Here is a 24274-nt window from a genome sequence, read left to right as displayed (position 1 = left end):
AGCACACGGCTCCATTGTGCAATTTTATAATAACTGCTTTTGCACACTTTGGGGTTTGTTTAAGTTGTATAGATGCAGAAATACTTGCAACGTGCCCAGAATAGAAAGGACCAGTGAAGAGAGATTGAGGGAAGGGACAAACGTTCCCCCCCCCCATACATCCACTGATATGGATGGCAAGCCGCAGAATAGCAATGAAAAACATGAAAAAGTGGCCCTGTGGAAGCCAATGTACCAAATAGGCACACAGAAAAATTAGATCTTAGCGACCCTTTGTGATAAAAGGCAGGCCTTGACCTGGATGCACCCATAAACAGAGCACATCATGCCAAGGTCATAGGAACTCAGGCAACTGGGATGGGGGGGGGCAGGAAAAAACCCTGCTCCAAGGCCCAGCTCTCCCACATTCACTTAAGAATGACAGCTCTTAAGATACAGTCTTTATATTTTTAGCTGGAGACCAGGAGGCATGGTTTCCTCTGATACATGCTTGTGCTATTTTGTTGATTATAAGAGAGTATTTTGTTATTGCAAATAATCTCAGCCAGTGGCTTCTGGCCCAAAGCAGCAGTGATGATCCTGAGCTCACTGAATCCAGTAAGGAAAATGTGTGCACTTGGATATTAGAACTCCAGGAAACATTTTTGGAAAAGAAGCTGATTCTGCATTTACAATATTTGCGGCAGTTAAGAAGCTACTTCAGTGTACCAAATCCAGAGTCCCCAGCAATTCTGTGTGAACGGCTTTAAAATATGGCTGGAACTTTAAACAATTTGGTGGTGTGTTTTTGTTTTTGTAAATGTAATAATATTTTAAAGTTACGAGCATGAGCATATGTTTTTCTTTTAAATGCTAACTAAGGATTAAGGCTGTTTCTGCCTTTCATCCCACTCATTGATCTGATGGCTCAGGAAGCAGTGGATTTTTAAGCAAAATAGAATACCTTCTCAACAACAACTGTTGTGTTACCACACTTTGAATTGTAGGAGCAACATAAAATTATTGGAGATATTGCTGCGGTGATATGGGCCGCCCCCCATGCATGGCAATATTTGCCAGAGGTGTAACCTGCTGCTTTCTTTTCCTCTCCACTCCTTTCTTAGGTTGGCATAGGACCAGGTGCCGGTTTCAATGTTAACATGGCATTTACTGGTGGTCTTGATCCACCCATGGGAGATACAGAATACTTGACGGCTTTCAGGTAATCCTCTCTGCTTTTCCTGCCTATATTTCTCCCTAAATGTGCCCTTTGAGTTGTTGTATGTGTGTTTGTGTACACACACACACACACACACACACACACACACACACACACACTTCTTTCTGTGTGTGTTGAGTACCTTGCTGTTCTGAGACCAAGGAATTGAAGCTGACTGCAAGTGGCAAGGTGCTGATGCAATGTGGAAAGACTGGCACATGGACACTGTTCACCAGCACAATATTGATAACCCTCATGCATGCATTCATGTTATAATAATGAATAGGATTCTCTCTCAAACATGAAACACAGTGAAATTGCCATTGTGCATAACTTTGTATAGAAAAGCCATTTTGTACATTTTGCCATTTTATGACACAATTTCCCAAAGTTGTGACCCAGTTCAGATGATCATTCAAGACTTCATAGGCCGTGGTTTATGAAACAACCTCAGGTCATTGGCCATTCCAGGCTAGTTGCTGCATGTTGTCTGCTTTAATAGTGCTAATAATAAAAATTGATTTCAGTTGATCTGGATTTACAAGCAAAGCTAATTTCTACCTTATTGTTAGAAGAACAGGAGACAGAGGGTGGTATTCCATGCTAGTCCTCCTCATATGAGACCCATTGAAGTTAATGGGCATGATTAACTTAGGTTCATTAATTTCAGTGGGTCTACTCTGAGAAGGACTTAATTAAACACAACCAAGAGTAGTAACCAAGAAGGTAGGGAAGCAGAATAGAAAGAATGTCCCCTGCCAGCACAGAACTAATTGCATTTTCATCCATATTTAAGTAATTTGTTAATACCTATCTAAATTTGGTTCCACAATGCGTATGTATTCTTTACTTGTTATTTATTTCCATCACCTCTGATGGGCCACTTTGGTCTTATTCTGCTGTTTCAGTTAATTCAAGTAAGTAGAGCATTGCTTGATCCAAGAGTTTATAACCAGATTGGAAGAAGATATTGAGGGAATCACAGTTCTCGGTATCATAATTCTATGTATATGCTTTCAAATCTCGTCAAAGGACATTATAATACACAACACAGTCTGGAATACATAATTCTTTTACTGAAGTTTTAACTCAGGTCTCTAAAGTAAGAGCTTTCAAGTATCCATGAGCTAAGTAGCTTGCACTATTCAAGTGTCTTTTGTTTTTAAAATGGAGAGTCATATTGTATAGGTTCACTTGAGATACGTGGAATTTTGCTGTACATCTGTGCTCCGTTTAAGTGCTACTCCAGTTTACCTAGATGTGAGCACATCATGCTAAATGGGCAAAGATTGCAATTAAACTCATCCTCCTGTGTACTATTGTGCTACATAGTGAACCTATTGCCTGATATGGGGAGCGTTTTAGGAAAGTACTTTCCATGATGTATAGGTATAGATAATACCAGAGGAGTGAATACATTCCCTACCTCTGATTTATAGCATCATATGAGCATTGCAGATCTATGCTTCCCTGTCAGATGGCTGTGGTTGTCATGCTCATCTCGAGTCACATATGTTAAATGAAGGAAGTGTGCAACACTAAATCAAGGTACTGCCATTACTTTCCCTTCAGCAACAAACAGTTGTAAAGACCAGTGGTCGAGTACATGTCTTCACAGCAAACTGTTATGGATCACTTACACAGTGAGTTTTGTTTAGATTATTGTCACTTGAAAAAATATATATTTTAAGCTAGCAATATCCCTCTGTACACAGGGACACATTATTAAAAGATTGCATTTTTATTCTGCATTTTCTCCAAGGATCTCCAGACAAGAGATATGAACATGCATCTCCCCAGTCCTTGCTTGGCTTTCTAACCAGCTTTAAACCTCTTTCCATTTGATGGGGCACTTATTTAGAAAACAAAGTGAAAAGGGGCATGTCCTGCACATTTCTAGATCATGCTCTGTTGTCTTCTAATTAAGCACTTTTTATTTACTGATGCCTGTAGTTGTTTTGCAGTTTGCATGAGATGCAAGCTTTTACAAGAAGTAAAACTTTTTTGATAACAATTGTGGCATTTACCAGTAGGTAGACTTGCCAACTTTTATTGTTCCCAGGTTTTGTTTTACAGTCGTACCTTGGATCCCAAACGCCTTGTGAATTGAATGTTCTGGCTCCTGTACGCTGCAAACCAGGAAGTGAATGTTCCGGTTTGTGAACGTTCTTTGGAACCCGAATGTCTGACGTGACTTCTGCAGCTTCTGATTGGCGGCAGGAGCTTCCTGCAGTCAATTGGAAGCTTCACTTTGGTTTTGGAAGTCAAATGGACTTCCGGAACGGATTCCGTTCGACATCCGAGGTACCACTGTATTTTGCTAAAACTTATATGAAAAGCTTTACAATTATTTTGAATAACTCATCTGTTCCCTTTCTTTTATGGTGATCCCCCACAAAGCATTACTGTGGGGTACTCAAGCCTGCTATGCCTGAAAGCTTAGTTCCTGCTTACCGCAAAGCACCACAGAATACAAGCAGTACACAGGAAGTTGTCTTATACTGGGTCAGGCCATTGGGTCATCTAGTTCAGCTTTGAGTTTTGAGTTCTGTCCCAGCCCTACCTGAAGGTGATGTGGGTTGAGCCTGGGACTTTCTACATGCAAACCAGGTGCTCTGCCTCTGAGTTGAGGCCTTTCTTTAAGAGCTTGATCAATTGCACAAATAGTTCCAGTCTGTTCCTGAGACCAGATTTTATTGTCCACAACAGGTGACCACTGTCTTCTCAAAAATGTTCCGTACAGAGGTCTGTGATGCTCATGTATTGAATGATACTGCCACTGGTCCTTGCCACAAAAGAACCCAATGCATTGCCAGTATCCTTTGGGCAATCTCCACCTTTTCTGGTCTCTTTGAATACCTCTAGAGCTTCACCTTACCCTGGTTAAGGAATGAGTTATTTGTAAACGCCTTCCTGTGGATTTTACTATTGGTGAAGGTGAAGAACTTAAGTACCATCTTGGATAGAGGTGTCGCTGTTGAAGGGCAGACACTCTTGCCCTGTGACTGGCCGTCCACTTCAGCTGGAAAAACCAGGACAGCCCTGAGTTTGGACCAGGGCACTTGCTGGATGCAACTAGCTACTTGTCTCTCAGCTAGATGTGTCCAGTGGTTTCAAAATATTTGGGCCTTGTGCCATATTGAATACAGATAACTAGGTGTCAGCATTGCTATATAAAGCATAAGCATGGAAACACTGCATTCCCATCCAGTTCCCAGCTTCTCCTCCTCGCTTTGCTACAGCTTCCACTTCAGGTGATGAATAGGGAGTGCGCCCACTCACTGCTGCCCCCTGAACCACCTGGATTGAACTTCTTTTGAAGTGTGGATTTACATAGATGTTTTAAAGTACATTTTTTTCTCCTGGGCTTGTAGCTTCTGCTTCTGCTTTGTGGCAGACAGAACTTGCCACTGCATCTCTCTCTCTTCCCAGCTGAAAGAGCAGCTGGGTTAAGGCAAGTGTTGATGCCCCAGATGACAGTGGTACTGGAATGGAGGTGGATGGGGGTGAAGGAGGTGAGAGATGACAGATATGTAAAATGGGAGGGGGGGTAAAGATCTAGGAGGTATTTGTATGCTAGAGTCCTCCCCACTTCCACATGATGATAACAATACACCTTTTGTTCTCCCTGCTGCTCTTGACTGTTGCCAGGGCCTCTCACATTTCCAATTCCACTGCAATTCTAAGTATTTGAATGCAAATATTCCCTGAGAAGAGGCACCAGCTTCAGTCCTCTTAAATGGGCCATAGGCAAACCCAGAGTGAACGGTTGCCTTCTTATCTGTGTTGCCTAGCCTTGACTTTTGCACCACTGCATGAAGCCAGCCTTGAAGAAGGCCACACACTCTGGGCACCCACTGCCCAGCCTGGAATGTCAGCCAGGTGGGCCAGATCACCACTGGCCAAGCTGTCATCCCCCACTCCCTGTGGGGCACAAACCTGTGTCTGCTAGAAAGACGTATGATTGCACACCACATCCATAGAAAACAATTCCAACAGTCCATGCCTATGTGCACACACCTTCAGCCTGGAGGTTATGTTGGAAACCTGTTTAATCTTGTGCCAAGTCCCCCTGCCCCATGATAATAGATTGTCAAGTGGCCTTTGAGGTTCATAACCGGCTGCTTTGAAAAACCTTTTCCTGATTCATTTTAATGTAAAAAGGTTCTTTGAAGTTTACAATTCATAGTCCCCAGAGAGGCAGAAAAGTGAAGGGAATGGGCTGTATCCCCCCCCCCCCCAATCTGATGAGGCAATGCATGCCTTAAAAGCAGCACCTTGCTACTCTGGCCCATTGAATGCCACGTTGCATTTCCAAGGGATCAAACCAAAAGTTGAAGAAAAGATAAGAAAATTAGCCCTAATGAAATCCAGAAGCTACAGGCAGTTTCACTGTGAACTTAGAAACTCAGAATGCAGAACTGAGCTGTAATTCAAACCAGTCCAAATGCAAAATTCAGATGCTTTGAAGTCTTCAGATGAATCAGTGGAGATCCTTTTGAGCTAGGCAAAGATACACATGCCTTCTCTTTAACTCCTAGTATACTTTGTTCATGAAAAGGTAGCTGCCGTCTGTGAAAAATATAAGAAAGAAAATATTCTCTTCAGCTGCAGAATGTCAGAGGAATTACTATATATTCTAATGAAACCAGACACTGTTATGAAACTAGAGGCCTTTGGCTGAAATATTAATGGGTGTCAGTGTGAGAATTCCACTCTCTGCCACTTTACCCATTGTTTCTGGGCAGCAATGAAGTGTAGTCCAGCAACTGTCTGTAAAACTGAAAACATAGACATTGCCAGAAGAGCTATTGTATAATAATAATAATAATAATAATAATAATAATAATAATAGTAGTAGTAGTAGTAGTAGTAGTAGTAGTAGTAGTAGTAGTTTATTTATTTCCCCAGCCACTCTGGGTGGCTTCAAACAAAAGATTAAAAATACATTAAAACTTCAGTCATTAACAACTTCCCTAAACAGGGCTGCCTTCAGATATCTTCTAAATGTCATGTGGTTGTTTATTTCTTTGACATCTGATGGGAGGGCATTCCACAGGGCAGGTACTGTTCCCTGTAACTTCACTTCTTGCAGTGAGGGAACCACTAGAAGGCCCTCAGCGCTAGATCTCAGTGTCTGGGCAGAATGATGGGGGTGGAGACGCTCCTTCAAGTATACTGGGGCAAGACTGTTTAGGGCTTTAGAGGTCAGCACCAACACTTTGAATTGTGCTCGGAAACGTACTGGGAACCAATGTAGGTCTTTCAAGACCGGTGTTATGTGGTCTTGGCAGCCACTCCCAGTTACCAGTCTAGCTGCCACATTCTAGATTAGTTGTAGTTTCTGGGTCACCTTCAAAGGAAGCCCCACGTGGAGCGTATTGCAGTAGTCCAAGCAAGACAATCCGTGGGCAGGTAGGGTCTCAGCCTGCGTACCAGGTGGAGTTGGCAGACAGCTGCCCTGGACACAGAATTGAGCTGCACCTCCATGGACAGCTGTGAGTCCAAAATGACTCCCAGGCTGCACACCTGGTCGTTCAGGGGCACACTTACCCCATTCAGTACCAGGGAGTCCTCTACACCCGCCCACCCCCTGTCCCCCAAGAACAGTACTTCTGTCTTGTCAGGATTCAACCTCAATTCGTTAGCCACCATCCATCCTCCAACCACTTAATCATTGATGTCTCTAAATGGTGTACACGGAATTCCAAACTAGAAAAATAAATCCTATAAAAATTAAGCACCATAAAAATTCTTCATAAAACAACACTACAGGAATGCTAGCATTCCTCTCAAGATAGGGCAAGTGCCTAATATCTGCATTTTCTGGGGGGAAATTGACATTTTTGTTCTGACAGCCTGGATAAATGGGTCTTCACCACAATAATCTACTTTGTATGGTTTTAGTTTTCTTTTAAATACATTTGCTGTTTTTGTGTTTTTAAATGTTCTTAATTTTCTTTAGTGTACATCACCTTGAGATGGTTGTTTAGAAGGCTATTACTAAGTCAGTGATGTTGATAATAATCCTCCACCATAGGCAAACTATCCTTGTTCAAGAACAGCTGCAGTTAGTGCACCAGCTGTAGCTGGTCCAAGGCACTGCTGAGCCTCAAGTGACAAAGATGGATTCAGGAGCACTCCCAACAAGGAACCTGTTATTTCAGAGGGAGAGTAGTCCAATCAGGAATAGGCAAATGACTGAACCCCTCATCCACACCGCTTCTGTCTTCCTAGGGTTCAAGCTCAGTTTATTAGCCCTCATCCATTACACAACTGTATCCAGAAATGTTCTAGCATACTAATGATACTTTGCCTCAAAACTCCTAATCACCACCCCAGTGGCATTCATTGGCAACAGGATTGTGCCTAGTAGCACACCATAGCACAAGGACCGTGAGGCATTCTCGGAACATGGCCCTGCAGGCAGGACTGGAGCCCCTGTAAAACAGTGCCCCCAATACCCATCCTACAGAAGTGGTCTATCTTAGTCAGTGGTATCAAAAGCCACAGGCAGACTGAGAAGCAGCGTCCCATTCTTGATACAAGCTGTCTATCAGGACCGAAATTTAAAATATCTATTTGAAGCTGCAGATTCTTTGTAATGTTTGTTATTTGATACAACAGTGCTTTTCTAAACGTGTATCGCAATTTGAGATGCTTGTCCTTCAGTCTATTCAGATTTGTGTGAATGAAACATGCATTAATTCTCCCCCCCCCTTTATGTTACTATATCAAGATTGAAATCAGAGATTTAACCATGCAGTTAAGTTCTTAAAACCCACAAAATCAATGGGACTCAGGCACTCACTTGGTGATTTGGATTACCATCATTAGCCACAACCTAAAGAAATGTGATGGAACTCTATCATTTTCTTTGCAACTGCTCACAGATCTGAAGAACAAGCTACCTTTTACATTGTGGCACAAACAACTCAAGAAATGCCCCTGTACACTGTCTGGTTCCCTTTCTAGTCCTTTCTTCCATATTTTGTTCTATATTTTGTGCTAAAAAGCACCCTTGAACAAGATTCTGTCTCATTGTAGCTGTCCATTCAAGAGCAAGGCATAGTAATGTGCTTTCTATTGTTCCTTTTTTTGTTACAGAACAGTAGTAATGCCTATTGCTAATGAGTTTGCTCCAGATGTTGTGCTGGTATCATCTGGTTTTGATGCAGTGGAAGGTCATCCTGCACCACTTGGAGGATATAATCTGTCAGCAAAATGTAAGTCCCCACAGGCTTAAATTTCAGTGATCTCATTTTCTTTGCAAATTTACCCTGTTATCTATTTGAGTTGTCTGTTTAATAATAACTCACTGTACCTAGACTCTTCCTACACTTGTTAGTTTGGGGAGGGGTTTTTTATAGGCAATATAATATAATTCAATCCAATCACAAACAATGCAAAAACACACTTCCCTGTTATACATAGAATTCAGATTCCTCCTTCTATTTATCTAAACGTTATTATCCCACCTCATCAATAGCTGGCAGTAGCTTACAAATGCAATATAAAAAAAGACCTCGAAATAGCATAATTAAAAACAGTAAAATGAAATTAGCAACAAAATGCCATAAAAACAGCATTAAACCCAAAGACCTATCTAAAAAGGTAGATAGATATGGAGTCAGTGCCTTTTTCTAGACCAGGCATAGGCAAACTCCAGCCCTCCAGATGTTTGGGACTACAATGCCCATCATCCCTGACCACTGGTCCTGTTAGCTAGGGATGGTGGGAATTGTAGTCCCAAACATCTGGAGGGCCGGAGTTTGCCTATGCCTGTTACAGACCAAAAGGTGCCAGAATGTATCTCCCTCAGAAGACCCACCCCAGAGCCCAAAGAGGATATATATTTGGGGGGCGGTGTCTCCTCACAAGCCAGAGGCAACTTCTGTCAGGCTTCACTTGTGGGGCTACCTCATGGAGGTACGCATGGAGGGTGGGGGTGGGACTTCCTCTTCCTCCCAGGAGAAAGTGGTGGCTTGCCTGCCTGTGAGCCAGAGCAGCATGGGGGCTTGTTCAGCTGAGGCGTGCCTTTTCTGTGTGTCAGTTTGCAGAAGAGCCTCAGCAAAGCCGTCCTGCACCTCCATCTTGCCTGCCCCTCAGGAGCCGGAAGTGCCAGCGGGGTTTTGCTGAGGCTGGTCAGGTCTCTCTTCTCCTCCCCCCCCCCAGCTGAGAGGTGCCAGATGCAGTTCCGGTGAGTTCCAGTGGGGGGAAAGCCCTGCTTGTGGTGAATGTGCAAACCATAAGGGCTGAGTGTGCAAACCATAAATTCTTTGGAGGTGTAAAAAGTTTTGGTTGAATCACAAAACACGTTCACAAATAATGGGTTGCAGCCAACAAAGGGATCTCTGGCGGGGAACACTCCTTCTGGGTGGTTTGTCCTACTTTGGTCCTTACCCTACACTCCGCTCTCATCTGTGGCTCCTAGAAGCTGTCAGCTTGTGACGGTGGCCATAGCCCAGGTAACGGCTTTGACCGGTTGACTAAACCAGGTGAAGGGTAGCCAGTGGGTCTTAAACCCACGTTGAGTTAAGGACCTGTCTTGTGAGGAAGACTTCTGGAGTAAACCCTGAAGGAAAATCTGTACCTGCGGCCTTGTGGGATATCTTCAGGACAGGGGTCTGCAACCCGCGGCTCCGGAGCCGCATGTGGCTCTTTTACACCTTTGCCGCGGCTCCGGGGCGGATACTAGCGAGGGGAGGAGGCGCATTGTGCGCCCCGACACTCCCCACTGTGGCGGGCGCTGTACTGGCTGTGACGTCGCATGGGGGCGGTGCATACGATAGTCACGCACCGTCCCAACGTCACCTTCCCGCCCGCCCACTACATTGTAAGGGGCATGTACGCTGGTCACTGCATTGAAAAGGGGCATGGACGCTGGTCACTGTTTTGAAGGGGAGTGAAGAACACATGCACAAAAAAAGATAACTTGTTAATTTAACGTTTATTTCTATGAGAAGGAGTAATTCTGAGGGGTCAAACAAAGAAATAATAAAAAAGTGACAAAAAAGTTATTTTTATAATGACAAGTTTTGCGGCTCCCAGTTGTTTTTTCTTCGGAAACGGGTCCAAGTGGCTCTTTTTGTCTTAAAGGTTGCAGACCCCTGCTTCAGGAGAAGAAAAGGCTAAGGAGTAAAGCCTACACAGTTCTGGAGTGGAGTCCCTAGAATGTCTGGATGGCATCTTGAATGGCAACTCCAGCAGCCAAGCTGGTGTCCAATATTTTGCTTTGCTTTGCACCACATCAGTGAGGCTGGGACGGGAGGTCTTGTACACACTGCCCAAGCTTGCACCCTGGAGAGGCCACTTTGGTTTTGCAAATGCAGAAACCAGCAAAGTTGCCCCATTTGCACATGGACTTATGCAGTGGAGGCCCCCCCCCACATCTGTTTTGGCAGTTCCCCCAACCCTCTGGAACAAATTTGGAGTGGGGTGGGGAGAGCATGGGGGGTGGGCGTGTTCCATTGCGTAAGTCCTTGTGCACACATGAGAACTTAGTTGAATGCAATGCAATATGATTAAATAAGTTTGGTTCTACCAAATACCTTTATAAATAATTTTATTCATTTTTATAATGTTTCCAACTTTATAGAATAAATTAAATCTGTTAATTGTTACCCTTTCTTGCATTCCTTGCATCGCAGGCTTTGGGTACCTGACAAAACAGCTCATGGGTCTTGCTGGAGGACGAATCATTTTAGCTCTTGAAGGAGGCCATGACCTAACAGCCATTTGTGATGCGTCTGAAGCGTGCGTTTCTGCTTTGCTAGGAATTGAGGTATTAAAAAAAACCAAAGCAAAGTTGTTATTTATTTGTTATTTATTTTTACACACATACTGTGATATACCATCAGTAGTAGCATCAGTGATTATATTATAATCTCAGTTTGAAACCTATCAGTTTTGTATTGTTATGTGTTGGGCAATATTTTCTGTATAAGAACAATAATAAATCATGCTAAAATCCTCAAGTCACTCGCACTACACTTGTCCTATTAAAATCTCGATAATGAGAAGTCTAGAAAATCTAGTTGATTTCTGCAGTCGAGAAATACGTTTGGACACTGGAGTTGCCCTGAAATTTTCCTCTCCTTTTACTGGCCCCCTTACTACTGTTTCCTGCTGCATGGGCGTAGCCAGGATTTTTGTTGGGGTGGGGCAGCTCAGCTTTTTTTGGGGGGGGAGCCACAGAAGGTATTCAGCTTTTTTTAGCAAATAAAAGTTCAGATAGCATAGCTTCTGCCGGGGTGGGGGTGGGGGTTGGGAGAGGCTTCTGCTGGGAGGGCAGAACCTCAAATAATTAAGTACTTTCAATGCTTTTCCATAATGTTTGTGGCTCTAGGGGCGCAGCTGCCCTCCTGCCCCTCCTTGGCTACACCCATGTCCGGCTGCAGTTCTTTGCTCTTTTCCCTATTGGAGTGTATGGCAGCTATATGAGAGAAGCTCAAGGGATACCCTCAGAGACCCAAATAAACAACCTATTTGGGAATAACTGTGGAAGAATGACTTTGTATTTATCCTACAGATGATTATGTCAACCATGATCGGCTCCAGAGTTGAGGATGCCCTTGGCAAGGTCCAGTGGGCCCCTGGGGGACATACTTATGACTACACTCATATTTTTCATACGTCCCAAAATGCCGCCCTCCCAAACCTCCGGGTCATCACATTCTGGGGAAATAAAGATGACGGCCACAATGGCAGTCATTATCAGTAATGGGCCTCAACAGCTGCTTGAGCAGGCTTCCTCAACCTCGGCCCACCAGATGTTTTGAGACTACAATTCCCATCATCCCTGACCACTGGTCCTGCTAGCTAGGGATCATGGGATTTGAAGGCCAAAAACATCTGGAGGGCTGATGAGGTTGAGGAAGCCTGTGCTTGAGGATACCAAATGGTGCTGTTAGGTCTCTTTGGCTGAAAAGCCAAATAAATATATATTATAAAGAGATCACATTTTGTTACCTTTAGAGACTATAATCAGTTATAATTTCTGTTTTAATTCAACCAAAATTGAAAACTGAGCAATATTTCAACATATATATCCCTGACCACTGGGATACACACACACACACACACACACACACACACATGTACACATATGTCTGAAACCTGATGCTTGAGGTCCCAACAACTGAGATGCAGGAGCATGTTCTAGTCCTAATATTTTCCTTTTTAATTGTCAAAATTTAAACTGAAAATTAAAGTATCAGAAATTCTCACATACTTTTATTTATATTCATTCTCAAAGTAACTGCAGCTTTAGTTACTTACGTTGTCAAAAGGTTGGCAACAGCAAACGGACTTTACGTACATGTCTAGGTTTTTGTATTTGAACTGCATTTTGAACTGCAAAGTGGAGAAATGAGTAGGTATGCTTTATTTTCCTAGTCACATTTCTGCCTAATTTCTACCACACAGCAGCATACTTTGATTGGTGCGAAGAACAAGTAATCTAATATACTTGTAGAAGATTTCACTGAAAGCACCACAGTCTATCTTAGTACTGCTGCCTTATGGTGTGCACGCTACCTTAGCTTTTTGTAGCTTCCTGAAAATTCCATTTTCAGTTTAACATATTTAAGCCATAAAAGGTTGATGGTCAGGGAAGTAACAGTCACTTCAGATTACAAACAAGTACAAGATATTATGAAGTTGCCCATGCATTGGTAAAATTATGTGCAAATCTACATCTCGTCCGCAGACAATTCTGCATACTTGAGATAAACTCTGAGCACATGGATCTCACTTGGGAAAGAAATGAATGTCACTAATTCATATTATTGTGAAAATATGTAGCAGAGGTATGAGGACACCATGCAACTACAATTACTGTCTTCACCAGTGGTGAAAATATGTACATTTATGTAATTCTAAGCAACTATAAAACCCATTCATTGAGGGTTCTCCAAAAACTAAACAAAGCTCAAAGCTTCAATCAATACTTGGAACTGAAAAAAGAATTTTCTCTTTGATCTGAATGGCTGACCCAGTTTGGCTGTGACCAAGTTGCAATGGAGAAATTGTGTACGCGCCTCAGTCCTCATAGAGCATGGGACAACTCTCACATTTGAATTTTTTCCTAGACATACTCTTTTCGGTGACCTCTCTAAATCTGAGAAGTCATGACAGACAAATTAGTTCAAGATATATCATTTTTTCAGGGATATAAGAGAAATTCATCTACCACAAACAAAATACCATATTTGTTTTAAAATATTTAAATGGCTATATTTATATGTTAAATAAAGAGACCACCTTAACATCATCCAAACATGGGCAAAGAGCAAAGAATTTAGCTCAGTAGGAGTCAATATTTGAATTTTAGAAGCCTTAAAATGTGCTGAAGAGTCAGAGTGTCATACTTAAAGTTCTTAAATCCTTCACTTTGGGAAAGTTATTTGTCCCTAGAGTATTCCATTTTCGAATATGGTTGGGTTCATTCATTTGTGATAGAAGACTGTCAAAATAAGGTCCCATTTGGAAAATTTCAAAGAATATTAACACATTAGAAGTGCCAAGTGAAAGGCTACTTCACGTTGCCAAATATAAATGAGAAGCCACCACTACTAGATTGCTGAAGGTGGCCACAGAACTGCATTTAAAAACAAACAGATAATTAGAACATCTTTTCCTTCAGAGTTCTTTTCTGTAAAGGGTTAGAGGCAACAGCATTTTTTGAGGGAATGGGAAAGAAGCAGCAATTATAGATTATAGATTATAGTGAGGCAGCAAAGGGCAGGGCACTGCCACTCTCGAACGTTGTGTCCTGCTTTCAGAAAGAAACTAGGAATGGAAGAACTGCATTTTATCCTTGTAGGACTTGGTAGGACAGGCTTGTAGGAAGTGGTGAGTAGTCAGTAGTGTTAATAGCCAGACAGTAAGCATAACTTGGTTATGTAGAAGTCTATAACAACTGTTGAAATAATACTTATTTTTTTAAATTCAGTTAATCTAAAGTGCACGTTTTTAATCATTTCAGCTTGATCCTATTCCTGAAAAGGTATTACAGCAGAGAGCAAATGCTAATGCAGTCCATTCCATTGAGAAGGTCATTGAAATACACAGTGAGTACCTGGGAGCAGTCAGTGCTATTCCACAGTTAAAGAGAGTTCCTGATTTCATCTGTTTAAAGTGAAGCTATGTAGTTCCATCAACTCAAATAATAAACCACAACTTCAACTTGCTTGCAGACTGCTTTACACTAAGAAAATCTATGGAGATGTAAAATAATTCTGAAAGAAATTATATTAAATGTTTCATCATATAAAATCAGAAGGGTTATTCTACAAGCACCCAAAGGCAAAGAGTAAACCATTAGAACTAACAAAATCAATTAAAAACATAATATACACAAGTAAGAATCAAAATGCATATTATAATAGAAAAGCCCCAAAGTTTCAATTCTAAAAAAATGCAAATAGCAAAGATAGCTGGAGAATGAAACTGTAATGAGGCAAATAAATTGTCAGGAGTTCAGTATCTGATCTTGGAAAAAGGAAACATGGTGGAAAAATGAGGTGGAGAGTGCAGATTATTTGGAATTTGTCTCATAAATCACTTCTTTTGGAATGGGCTAACTGGTTACTTGCCAGCCACTTCACTTTATGTTTCTTATGCATATGGTTGCACGGTTAAAGTGCATCTTGCGCATGCTGCCTCACGGCCATATTGATTATAATTTTTGATAGATGGTGAGCTTTTAATTGTATTTTGTATGGATGGATGTGTTTTGTATTGTAAATTGTAATCTACGATAAGATCACTTGTGATTAGGAGTGGGATATAAGTTGTAGAAATAAATATTTTAAAACTTTAATTTGTAAGCCTATTGAATTTTTTTGCCTTTGACCAGCTTTCAACATGTGGGCAGGACAATCACCTGGCATCATGATGTCAGATGGTGGGCAGGTGTGTTGTCTGGCCCACCTGTCCTCTTGCAGCACTTCCCAAGCTCCTGGCAGCCAGCTTGTTGAGCGCCTGGGAACCCCAGCACAAGAGACTGTCCAGCAAAACACCAAACACAGGGCTGACAAAGCTGTTTTCCGCAAGCCAGCTGTGTGCTTGAGTTCTGCCACGGGAAGCTGTAGCCAGTGCTACAGGGTTGACTCACTTCCCAAGTGGTGATGGGCAGGGATTTCAGTCATTCCATTCTGCAAAAAAATTCCGCAAGGGAAGCTCAGTGGTGCAGCTGATCCAGCCATGTCTGTCCCTGCCCCACATGTGCCCGGATCTCACATATCAGGTTGAATGTGGGACAGCCGGGTGAAGTCTAAGGAAAACAGTCTCACAGCATGGGTGTAGCCAGAATTTTTGTTAGGGGGGCAGGCTTTTGTTAGGGGGGCATAACCTCAGATTTGTATTGCTTTTTATTGATTTAGGGGGGCAGCTGCCCTCCCTGCCCCCCCCCCCGGCTACACCCATGTTTCACAGGCCAAATCAGGACCCTTGGCATGCCAAATCTGGCCTGCAGGCCAGAGGTTCCCCACCCTACTCCAGTCCCAACATCCTATTGTTTCCCTGTGTGAGCCTCTTCGGGTAGGACCTGTTAAACCTGTTCTTTGTAAAATGGTATGTACATTGATGGTGCTATGTCAGTAGTAGTGATAATGGTTGGGTTTTTTCTGTAGCTATACTAAAAGCAGTGGGCAGTAGTGGATTGCCTAATGGCATATCATTTTTTATTTCCTCTAGGTAAGTACTGGCACTCACTCCAGCGCTATTCCTCAACAGTCAGCTATTCTTTGATAGACGCACAGAAGTGTGAGAACGAAGAAGCAGAAACTGTAACAGCTATGGCATCATTATCAGTGGGGGTCAAGCCACCACATGACAAAAAGTGAGCTTTCCATCTGCTTATATCTAAAACTGGTATTTTAGGCAAAAAGTGGGAAATTAGGTATCTGCAGGTGAAGCACATTAGGCTTCAGCATAGTGTCCTGATTTGAAGAAAAACAAAAAAGGGTTGTGTTCAGCAAGGAGAAAAATAAAATTCAGTGCAATACTTTGAAAAGACTTGTTTGCTGGTAAGATGTATTAGCTTCAAGCTGCAGCAGGATTGATTTATGTTTAATACTAGAAGTACATCAATTGATCATTGCCTGTACAACTGCATGAGTGCACATCACCACAACCCGGAAGTGGTCAGAAAATGGGGCAGGATTATGCGTCCTCACCGACATGCGTGGGGGTCCGGAACACAACGGTTTTGAATAATTGAACAGTGGAACCAATTGCTTATCATAATGTGAAATATTCCTCTATAGATTCTAAAGCTGCTCTCAGGTCTTCCATCAAGTGGGTCTAGAAAATTGCATTTATCCGGGAAGTCCTTTCTAATATTAAAGTACTTTTATTTTGTGGCCTTCAAAATTTGAAGAACCACCATGCATTTTTCAAGGCTGAGTGCTTTGTAGCTTAATAATGTTGAATGGAGGTGGAAACTAAACATCACCCTGATTCTTTATTAAAGTTGGGAAGCCAGATTTATCTCCAGAAGTTCCCAACTGATTATTATGAATATAACAGAGTAATCCAAAGGGGATGGAGAGGGTTTGAAGGAAGGTGGATCTGCCCAATCCAAAGCTGTTCTAGACTCAGTCATGGCGAAAGTAGGAGCAACATTTTCCTCTTCATTTTGCTTAGGTTTTTGGGCTAACTGCGGGTTGGTTTTTTAAAATTGTCCTTCTCATTAAGACCGCTGAGAAGGAAAATTGCTATGCCAGGAAAGCTCCAGAATGCCTCCTTTTTGCCCTCTGTTGTTGAATGATTAGTGGCAGAGGAGGAGCAAGCAGTGGACATTTTCATGTCAAGAACTCCTGCTCTACTCATGAATATCCCCCTCTACCTACAGAGACACAGCGTGATGGCCTAAAGAAACCCTGATGGCAGTGCCAAATTTACATACAGACTTGAGTGGGCTGCAGCCCAGGGCCTCATAATCTAGGGGGCCTTGTCCTCTTTCCAGTAATTTTTTTTTTTAAAAATCAGGCAGATTTTACTAACTAGGCCCTGATGCTTAGTAACATTAAATGCATGATGTATGAGTCTATGACTGCTTAACACAGGTGGATACATGCTGTTTAGTAAAGTTCATGGAGGCTAAAGCTACTCAGAATCAAATTACAAAGTCAGCTGTGAAGTATTGCAAGTGTTCAGATCACTGTCTATCGTTATAGTGTGAAAACACAAGTGTCTTTTATATCATTGTGCATCACAAAAATTTTTTAATTTGACTTCTTGTGAAAGTAATGAGTAAGCAATTCGAAAGTGATACAGATGTAACTGATTCCCCAATGAATGTTCTGTGTGAATTTCTTCATTCCCTACTTTTGTAAACTTATTAAAAGTTATAAATTTATAAACTATCATTTTATCAGGGCTAAAATTTCAGTAATACTCTACTTTCATTGAGTAGATAAAGAAGAGAATGAGGTTTTGTTTCTCATGATCAGGTCTTTAAGCTGAAGAAGGTAAATCTGCAAACAGTCTATCCCGTCACAAGGAGCCTTGTGGACGCTTGCTTGCTCTGTACCTCCGTCTGCTTCCTTCTTTTTGACTCCTCTCCATGCATTTCTTTCCAGGCCAGACGAGGAGCCCATGGAAGAAGACCCTCCCCTGTAGCAGGCATCTTTGAGGCTGGAGTTCTCCTGTTTGTTCGTCTTGTCCTGAAGCTCTGCCAAGAAGCTTTCTCTTGTTACTCCTGCATCCTGTCATGCTTTTCTTCCAGACTACAGAAAGGCAGCCATGCGTAAAAGAAAGCTAAATCTCTCTGTATCTGCACAGAATATGCTTGCGGAAAAGAAAAAGTGCAGGTGAAGAGCAGGAATATTAAAGACATATGCGCTGAGCGTTCTTCCTCTTTTCCTAAATGGAAGTTTGAGAGGCAAGAAGCCAGTGAAGTATTTGGCAAAGTTGCCAACTTTTTAAAAAGAAAGAAATCAAAGATTAAACACAGATATGACAACTTTCATTTAAAACTGGTGCTTAAAGTTTGATTATCCTCTGTTCAGACCACTCAGACCATATTGTAGTTTTGTGTTTTATGTTTTATTTTTGTGGCTCTTGCCTACCTGTGATCCAGACACTCTCTTCAAAACCCAAACAATATGAGAAGTCTTTTTCCCCCCCTTTATATGAAGGGTGAAAAGAGAACTAAGCTTTTTTTATACCTAATATACATGCAGACAGACTATATATGTGTGGCGAGGAAGAACGTAAACCAAGGAAGAAAGCCCAGAAAGGGGATTGGCTTTAGCATCTCCAAAGCCATCTGAAGAGTTTGTGCCTTTAAAAAAAAGATTGGATTGATTTTGGGCAGCTGGTTTTTTCTGACGTTTTGATGAACAATGCCTTAAAGAAAAGAACTCTGCAGTGATTCTTCTGGAAGGGCGGGCAGCTGAGAACTGCAATCAGCAAGAAAGGCTCTAGGATTTCTGCTGGCAAGTAATGGCCGGAGCTTCTCCCAAACAGTTGACAAGTTTGGATTTTGTTTTGTTTTGTTTTCTTTTATTGCTGTTTAAAATGAAAATTAAGGTAGTTGCCAGTAATGTGGCAAATACTGTTGGGTTTCTAAAATTCAATGATTGATTAAAAAATCCCAACATCTTCTCCTACACATTATGTATAACCATTTTAACTATCAATTTGGTTGTAAAAGCATGCGTCAGATACAACTGCAAATTTTAAAAAATTGGAATGCTTTTTATTAAAAGCAACTAGCATGATATACTGCTTAATATTTTAGGTATAATTATATAAATGTATATGTATAATGTATATTCCAAATGTATTCCAAGCTTAGAAATGCGACTCTTACAAATTATGGATAAAATATTTATAATGCATTTATGCAAAATATATAAATAAATGCAGATTACAATGGTAGCCATTGGAGGTTCCCTTGCAAAAGATTTATTTGTGAATTGGAGTGTAAGGGTTTTTAGAAAAGGGATCTGGTTTGAAACTTGACCATTTTCAAACTGTAGTTTGGAATGCTTTCAGAATGCCAACATTTTAGCCGCTAGGCAACTACCCTAACATCACTATTTTAATTTAAGATTTTTAATTTTGATCTTCTTTTAACAAAATGAGTTTTTTTTAGTAAATATGTATTTGCTGTTGCTTTATTTTATATTGGTTTTTCCAAAAATCCTTAAAACAGCCTTATTGCATGAATTTTCATTTTATTTTCCATTGGACAGCTGTGTTTCTAAACAGTAACCATTTTCTTGACCTGTGTCACTTTCCACACTGGAGTTTTATTTGTGTTTGGCCTTTCGTACCATCAAGAGTTTTCATGGTCATGTGGGACAGTTGCAAATTGTTAGGCTTTGTTTTTAGAAAGCCCTTTTCACAAAAGGAAGGATTCCAAGGTCTTTTTTATATCAGGAAACTGATTGTATATTTTATCAGTTCTGCAGTCATAGTTGCTATGCTACATTTAAAAAAATAAGGAGCTTTCTTAACCTTAAAAATATATTAATATTACAAAGAGCGATGTATCCTATATCCTCAGTATAGAGTGTGACAAGGATTATTAAAGGCATTAATAAATTTAGTGACCATGTTGAAGGTCTGCCAAACTCTCATGCAGTTAATGCTAACACATACACACAGAACTTTTCTTAAACCACTCTGGTTGAGTTAGTCCTCTAAAAGACTATTTCACAGTGAATCGTAATATTAATATCTTCTTTTTGGCTGGGAGACGGCTAATCTTGGTCACTATTTCCTATCCCCCCAATTGCCTTTTGAGGTGAAGGGAGTTGACCCTCAGAATAGGTAACTAAACTTTTAGTGGTGAAATTAGATATCTGGAGGAGACTGAATTCATGTGTTCTTTTTCAAGCAGTGTAGGATATTACATGCCCCTCATCCGAATAACCAGTGGTATTTTCCTTTTTTAATATTTTTGTTATGATAACTGACAGGTTCACTTTGTAGTAACTTATTTTCTGGTTCTGAAAAGTTTTGTTTTTCTTCATTCCATTAAAATCAGAATTGTGAGAATTTAATTATAAATCCGACTGAGTGCTGGAGAGAGTTTGAGGTTTTTATTTAATGCTTGATATGCAATTTTTAAGACACACTACAATATTTGAGTTATTGCTAACCCAAATACGTGCAAATTGATGAATACTTTTTGGCATTAGAATTGCCGAGAGCATACTCTAAGAGTAAAGTTTGACAGTAAAGATAAAATGTATATTTTATAAGATGACTACCTTGCTGCTGTGATCTTTAAAGATTTTTGCTGTGGAATCATCTGATTTCATATTTTGTTAGTTTAGCCCTTTATGACTGTTGATAAAAGTGATGCATCCACAATTACTTCAGTCTAAAATACATTTTATTTTCAACACCACTCTACATGTTTTCAAAATACTTACTGTATTTACATGAGTCTAATGCGCCATGAAATTTAACGCGCACCTCAATTTTCAAAACCTTGCAACCAAAAAAGTATTTGCTGGCGACTGTAAATGCAGCATCAAATCTAATACGCGCCCTAATTTTCGCAATGTAATTTGTCCAGAAAAGGTGCACATTACATTCGAGTAAATGCGGTACTTTTTCATTGCAAGAAATTGCTGGTACACACAACTCAACGGTGTTGACATGTTGGCCTGGAGTATTTGGTAACTGCTTTCAATGTTGTTAATTTTAGGACTCTTACTTTGTTTCTTACAAACAAGTGTTGCTACATCATTGCCTTTCTAAAGCCACAAGCTATTTTGTTATACTTCAGTCTGTTCCATAATCCAGAATTCTGAGATCTTTTTAAAATTGCCGTTGCCTAACCTTGCTCCAGTAGCGCAAGGCAAACGTGAGCACCATGGCTGTTGGGAAGGTACCCCCGTAGCCTTGTTCCCCCCACTTAACATGGACCTGCTTGTGAGCCCTGTGGCTGATTTGGGCAACATGCCTATGCTTCCCACATTTTTATAGACTATGAACATATGAGGTACCTGAGTTCCACCAGCAAGATACTCGAGGCTTTTGCTAACTCAGCCTCCAAGGTATTGGGTGGCTTATTACAACTCTTCTCTTGTAGCAATTTAGAAACAAAGGAACATCTTGAAGCTGTATTACCCAGAAGCAAGACCCAGGTTGTAGTACAAAGTACTAATAGTTGAGTATTTGGGGTTTATTTTACTTTCAGTACACAAACATTCCTTTTTATTAGTCATGTACTCATTCCATTCTTCCTTTTGTAAACTTTTGGGCCCACATTTTATGGGCATTGATATATATATATAAATATATATATATATACATAAAAATATATATATGAATATATTTTTTTAAGTTTCCTACACCTTGAGGTTGCATGGTCTGTTAGGTTGGCATGTCTTTATATTGTATACAGATTTTGCACGCCACCCGTGGCAGCTTTGGAAAGAGAAATCCCCTCTAATGGCATTAGCAACAGATAAACTGTTGGGGTGTTTTCTGTCATGCAAATTAAAGTGAGGAGCATGAAGGGGGAGAAGTTTGTCTTACTGAACTTATTAAGGACCTGTGCTTTTTATTGTAAAATTTTAAAAATACAAAGGACTACTTAAACATTTGTCATTTTAAGAGAAAAAAATATCTAGCACTTGTGACAAACCAATAATAGAGTTTATTGTATTTATGTGGAAATAATGTTCTAGGGGAAACTGTACAGAACACACAAGTAACTGCCTGTGTCATTTTTCTTTAAGGGGGGAGGAGTTTTTTGTTTTGTTTTTCATTTAGGCAGGAAAGGGATAAGGCAGGCACAAACATATGCCAACTTCTTTTTATATTAATGCTCAGATAAAAATGTCAAGAACTTTTAAGAGTTAACTCTTCAGCACAGCTGTGTTAACATTTTTATTTTGAAAGATGTATCAATAGATTTCACTTTTAAGCAGTGATGTGCAAACACTGTGGTTTCAAACAAACTTTATATCAGCAGGAAATGAAGTTTCTTCATAGTGATAGTTGAGCTTCACCGTGTATTTGATATTGATGAAAAATCCTATTGATAGAAAGAAAAAATAGGAAAAACAAAGAATTTAACACTTCTGGTGCTCTACATTGGAGATGCTATGTATATGGGATGGAAATCTATTCACCCAAGAGCTTATTACAAATATGTAGTACCAAAAGTTGTAACTCTTATTATATTCTGCTTTATACCTATACATGCTCAGTATGTTGTCACCATTGGTAGCAGCTACCAGTTTATTCTGTAATTTAGACACAGTTTCACTCTTAACTGTATGAACCCTTTAAGTGATGGTAGCATATTCTTTGTACTTCAATTTTCTTACCACCTTTTTCCTTTACTTGGTGGGGTTGAAGGTTTTGGGTTATTTTTCCTAGCTCTATATCTCTCTCTCTCATTCCTGTTTTTGTTGTTTTGTTTCACTTGTTTTTTACTGGCCAATGGTGTCTTTCTCTGACAATACCAACTTCACTTTCAACTTTAATAGAAGTCCAGTATTTTGTACCACATTATGACAACTTGTTATTCTTGTGGTGTAAATAAAAAGATAAAGTGAATTATAGTACCATCTCTGTTGCAGTTGCTGATCTTCATATCTCTTGTCTTCCGTTGTTTGACTCATTCTTGTACTCCTACACTAGCGTTGCCGTCTCCTGACTATGACTTGGAGATCTGGCATATGTTGCCTTCAGAGCTCTGGAGCAGAAAAGCTTCTGCAGATACGTCTCTCTAAAGAAGCAAGCCTATCTCAAGGCTTTGTTCTAGTGAGGGGAAGACTTGTTTCTGGATTGCACAATTTCAAACAGCAAGTTGGGGCTCACATGACTGAATACACCTAACAAACCTACCACCACCAAAAAACCCATGCAAAACTAGATGCTGCAGATAAGTGTTTTGTCTTCGTTTTTCCTTCTAGTTTTCTGTGTAGAGGGTTTGTATTTGTTTGTGTGGAATAGCACTCCATCACCTAAGGTCTGAAGTCGTGCAGCCCAGACGCAAGTAGACTCCTTCAGTGATGACGAGACTTCTGTTGAAACACTGGAACTCGCTATTATTCATTAGCATTTCCCAAACTATCCCTCGGGCTAACAAAATGGTCTCTGCTAGGGCAGTAGCATTTCAGTCCAAATGCATGCAAAACCAGATTATTAGAGAGGTGGATAAAGCATACATTACATTCTAAGCACAATGTATAAAATGTGCTAATCAGGCCAAAATCAAGAGAATTGCACCACTGAATCTGCACACATAGAGCAACTTTTCAATTTTGCCCTCATAGCAGTCCCCCCCCCCAACCTGGCATAGAAAACCTGTGGCCCTTGCAATGTTGTTGGGCACCCATCAGCCCCAGACAACATGACCAGTGGTCAGGGATGGGGATGGAAGTTGCAAATGGGAGGGCCAGAGTTTAGCCACCCCTGATCTAAAAGCTTTAGTGGTGGTGGTGTTTAGCCGTGTCCGCCTCTTTGTGACCCCCTGGACCAGAGCACGCTAGGCACTCCTGTCTTCCACTGCCTCCCGCAGTTTGGTCAAACTCATGTTAGTAGCTATGAGAACACTGTTCCCATTTAAAGTAACATTCCAAATTCATCTCCTGTATTTCTTTTTGGGTATAAAATGGCGAGTTTAAGGATTGAAGACTAGCCAAGCCTCCACTTTTTAGGCAGGAAGTGGGAAGGGTGGCAGCAACAGGGCATCTCTAGATTTCACGAGGCCTTAATCCATATTATCTGGAGTGACCTTGACATGCGGTCACAAGACCGTGTGTTGTCCATTAGCTTTCAAATCCCTTAAAACTCTCACACATTACAGAGAAACCAGGAAAATCAAAAGTATAAGGAAATGACTTGCTCATAATACCCCTTTTCTACTGTATAATTTACCTCACCTGTAATGTGATTTATGACCTCCAAGCATCACCTGGAGCTCACAAACCTCAGAGCAGTTGAGCTGCAAAAGCTGCCCCTTTCCCAAATGACAGCAAAAATGGAAGAGCAGATGTTCAGATCACTCCTCCTTCAGCAACTGTCTCTTAGATCTTGTGATTTTCCAATGTTTCACTATTAAAAACACTTTTAGTTACAAATAGACCA

At 40.8% G+C, this 24274-nt stretch overlaps 1 protein-coding gene across 3 annotated transcripts in view; it reads left to right on the top strand.

Annotated features, from left to right (window-relative positions):
* The window catches only part of HDAC4 (histone deacetylase 4), a 129824-nt gene extending 107081 nt beyond the window's left edge, over nt 1–22743 (top strand). For all 3 annotated transcript variants that reach the window (XM_081205325.1, XM_081205323.1, XM_081205324.1), the window contains exons 22-27: nt 1104–1201; nt 8306–8424; nt 10849–10982; nt 14187–14271; nt 15899–16043; nt 17788–22743. In XM_081205325.1, coding sequence (XP_081061451.1) covers nt 1104–1201; nt 8306–8424; nt 10849–10982; nt 14187–14271; nt 15899–16043; nt 17788–17827 — 621 coding nt within the window. In that variant the 3' untranslated portion in view covers nt 17828–22743. The remainder of the gene's footprint in view (nt 1–1103; nt 1202–8305; nt 8425–10848; nt 10983–14186; nt 14272–15898; nt 16044–17787) is intronic.
* The last annotated feature ends 1531 nt before the right edge of the window (nt 22744–24274 follow it).

Source organism: Podarcis bocagei (genome assembly GCF_964188305.1).
Source record: "Podarcis bocagei genome assembly, chromosome: 1".
NCBI classification, from domain to species: Eukaryota; Metazoa; Chordata; class Lepidosauria; order Squamata; family Lacertidae; genus Podarcis; species Podarcis bocagei.
This window is presented reverse-complemented; position numbering and strand designations above follow the sequence as displayed.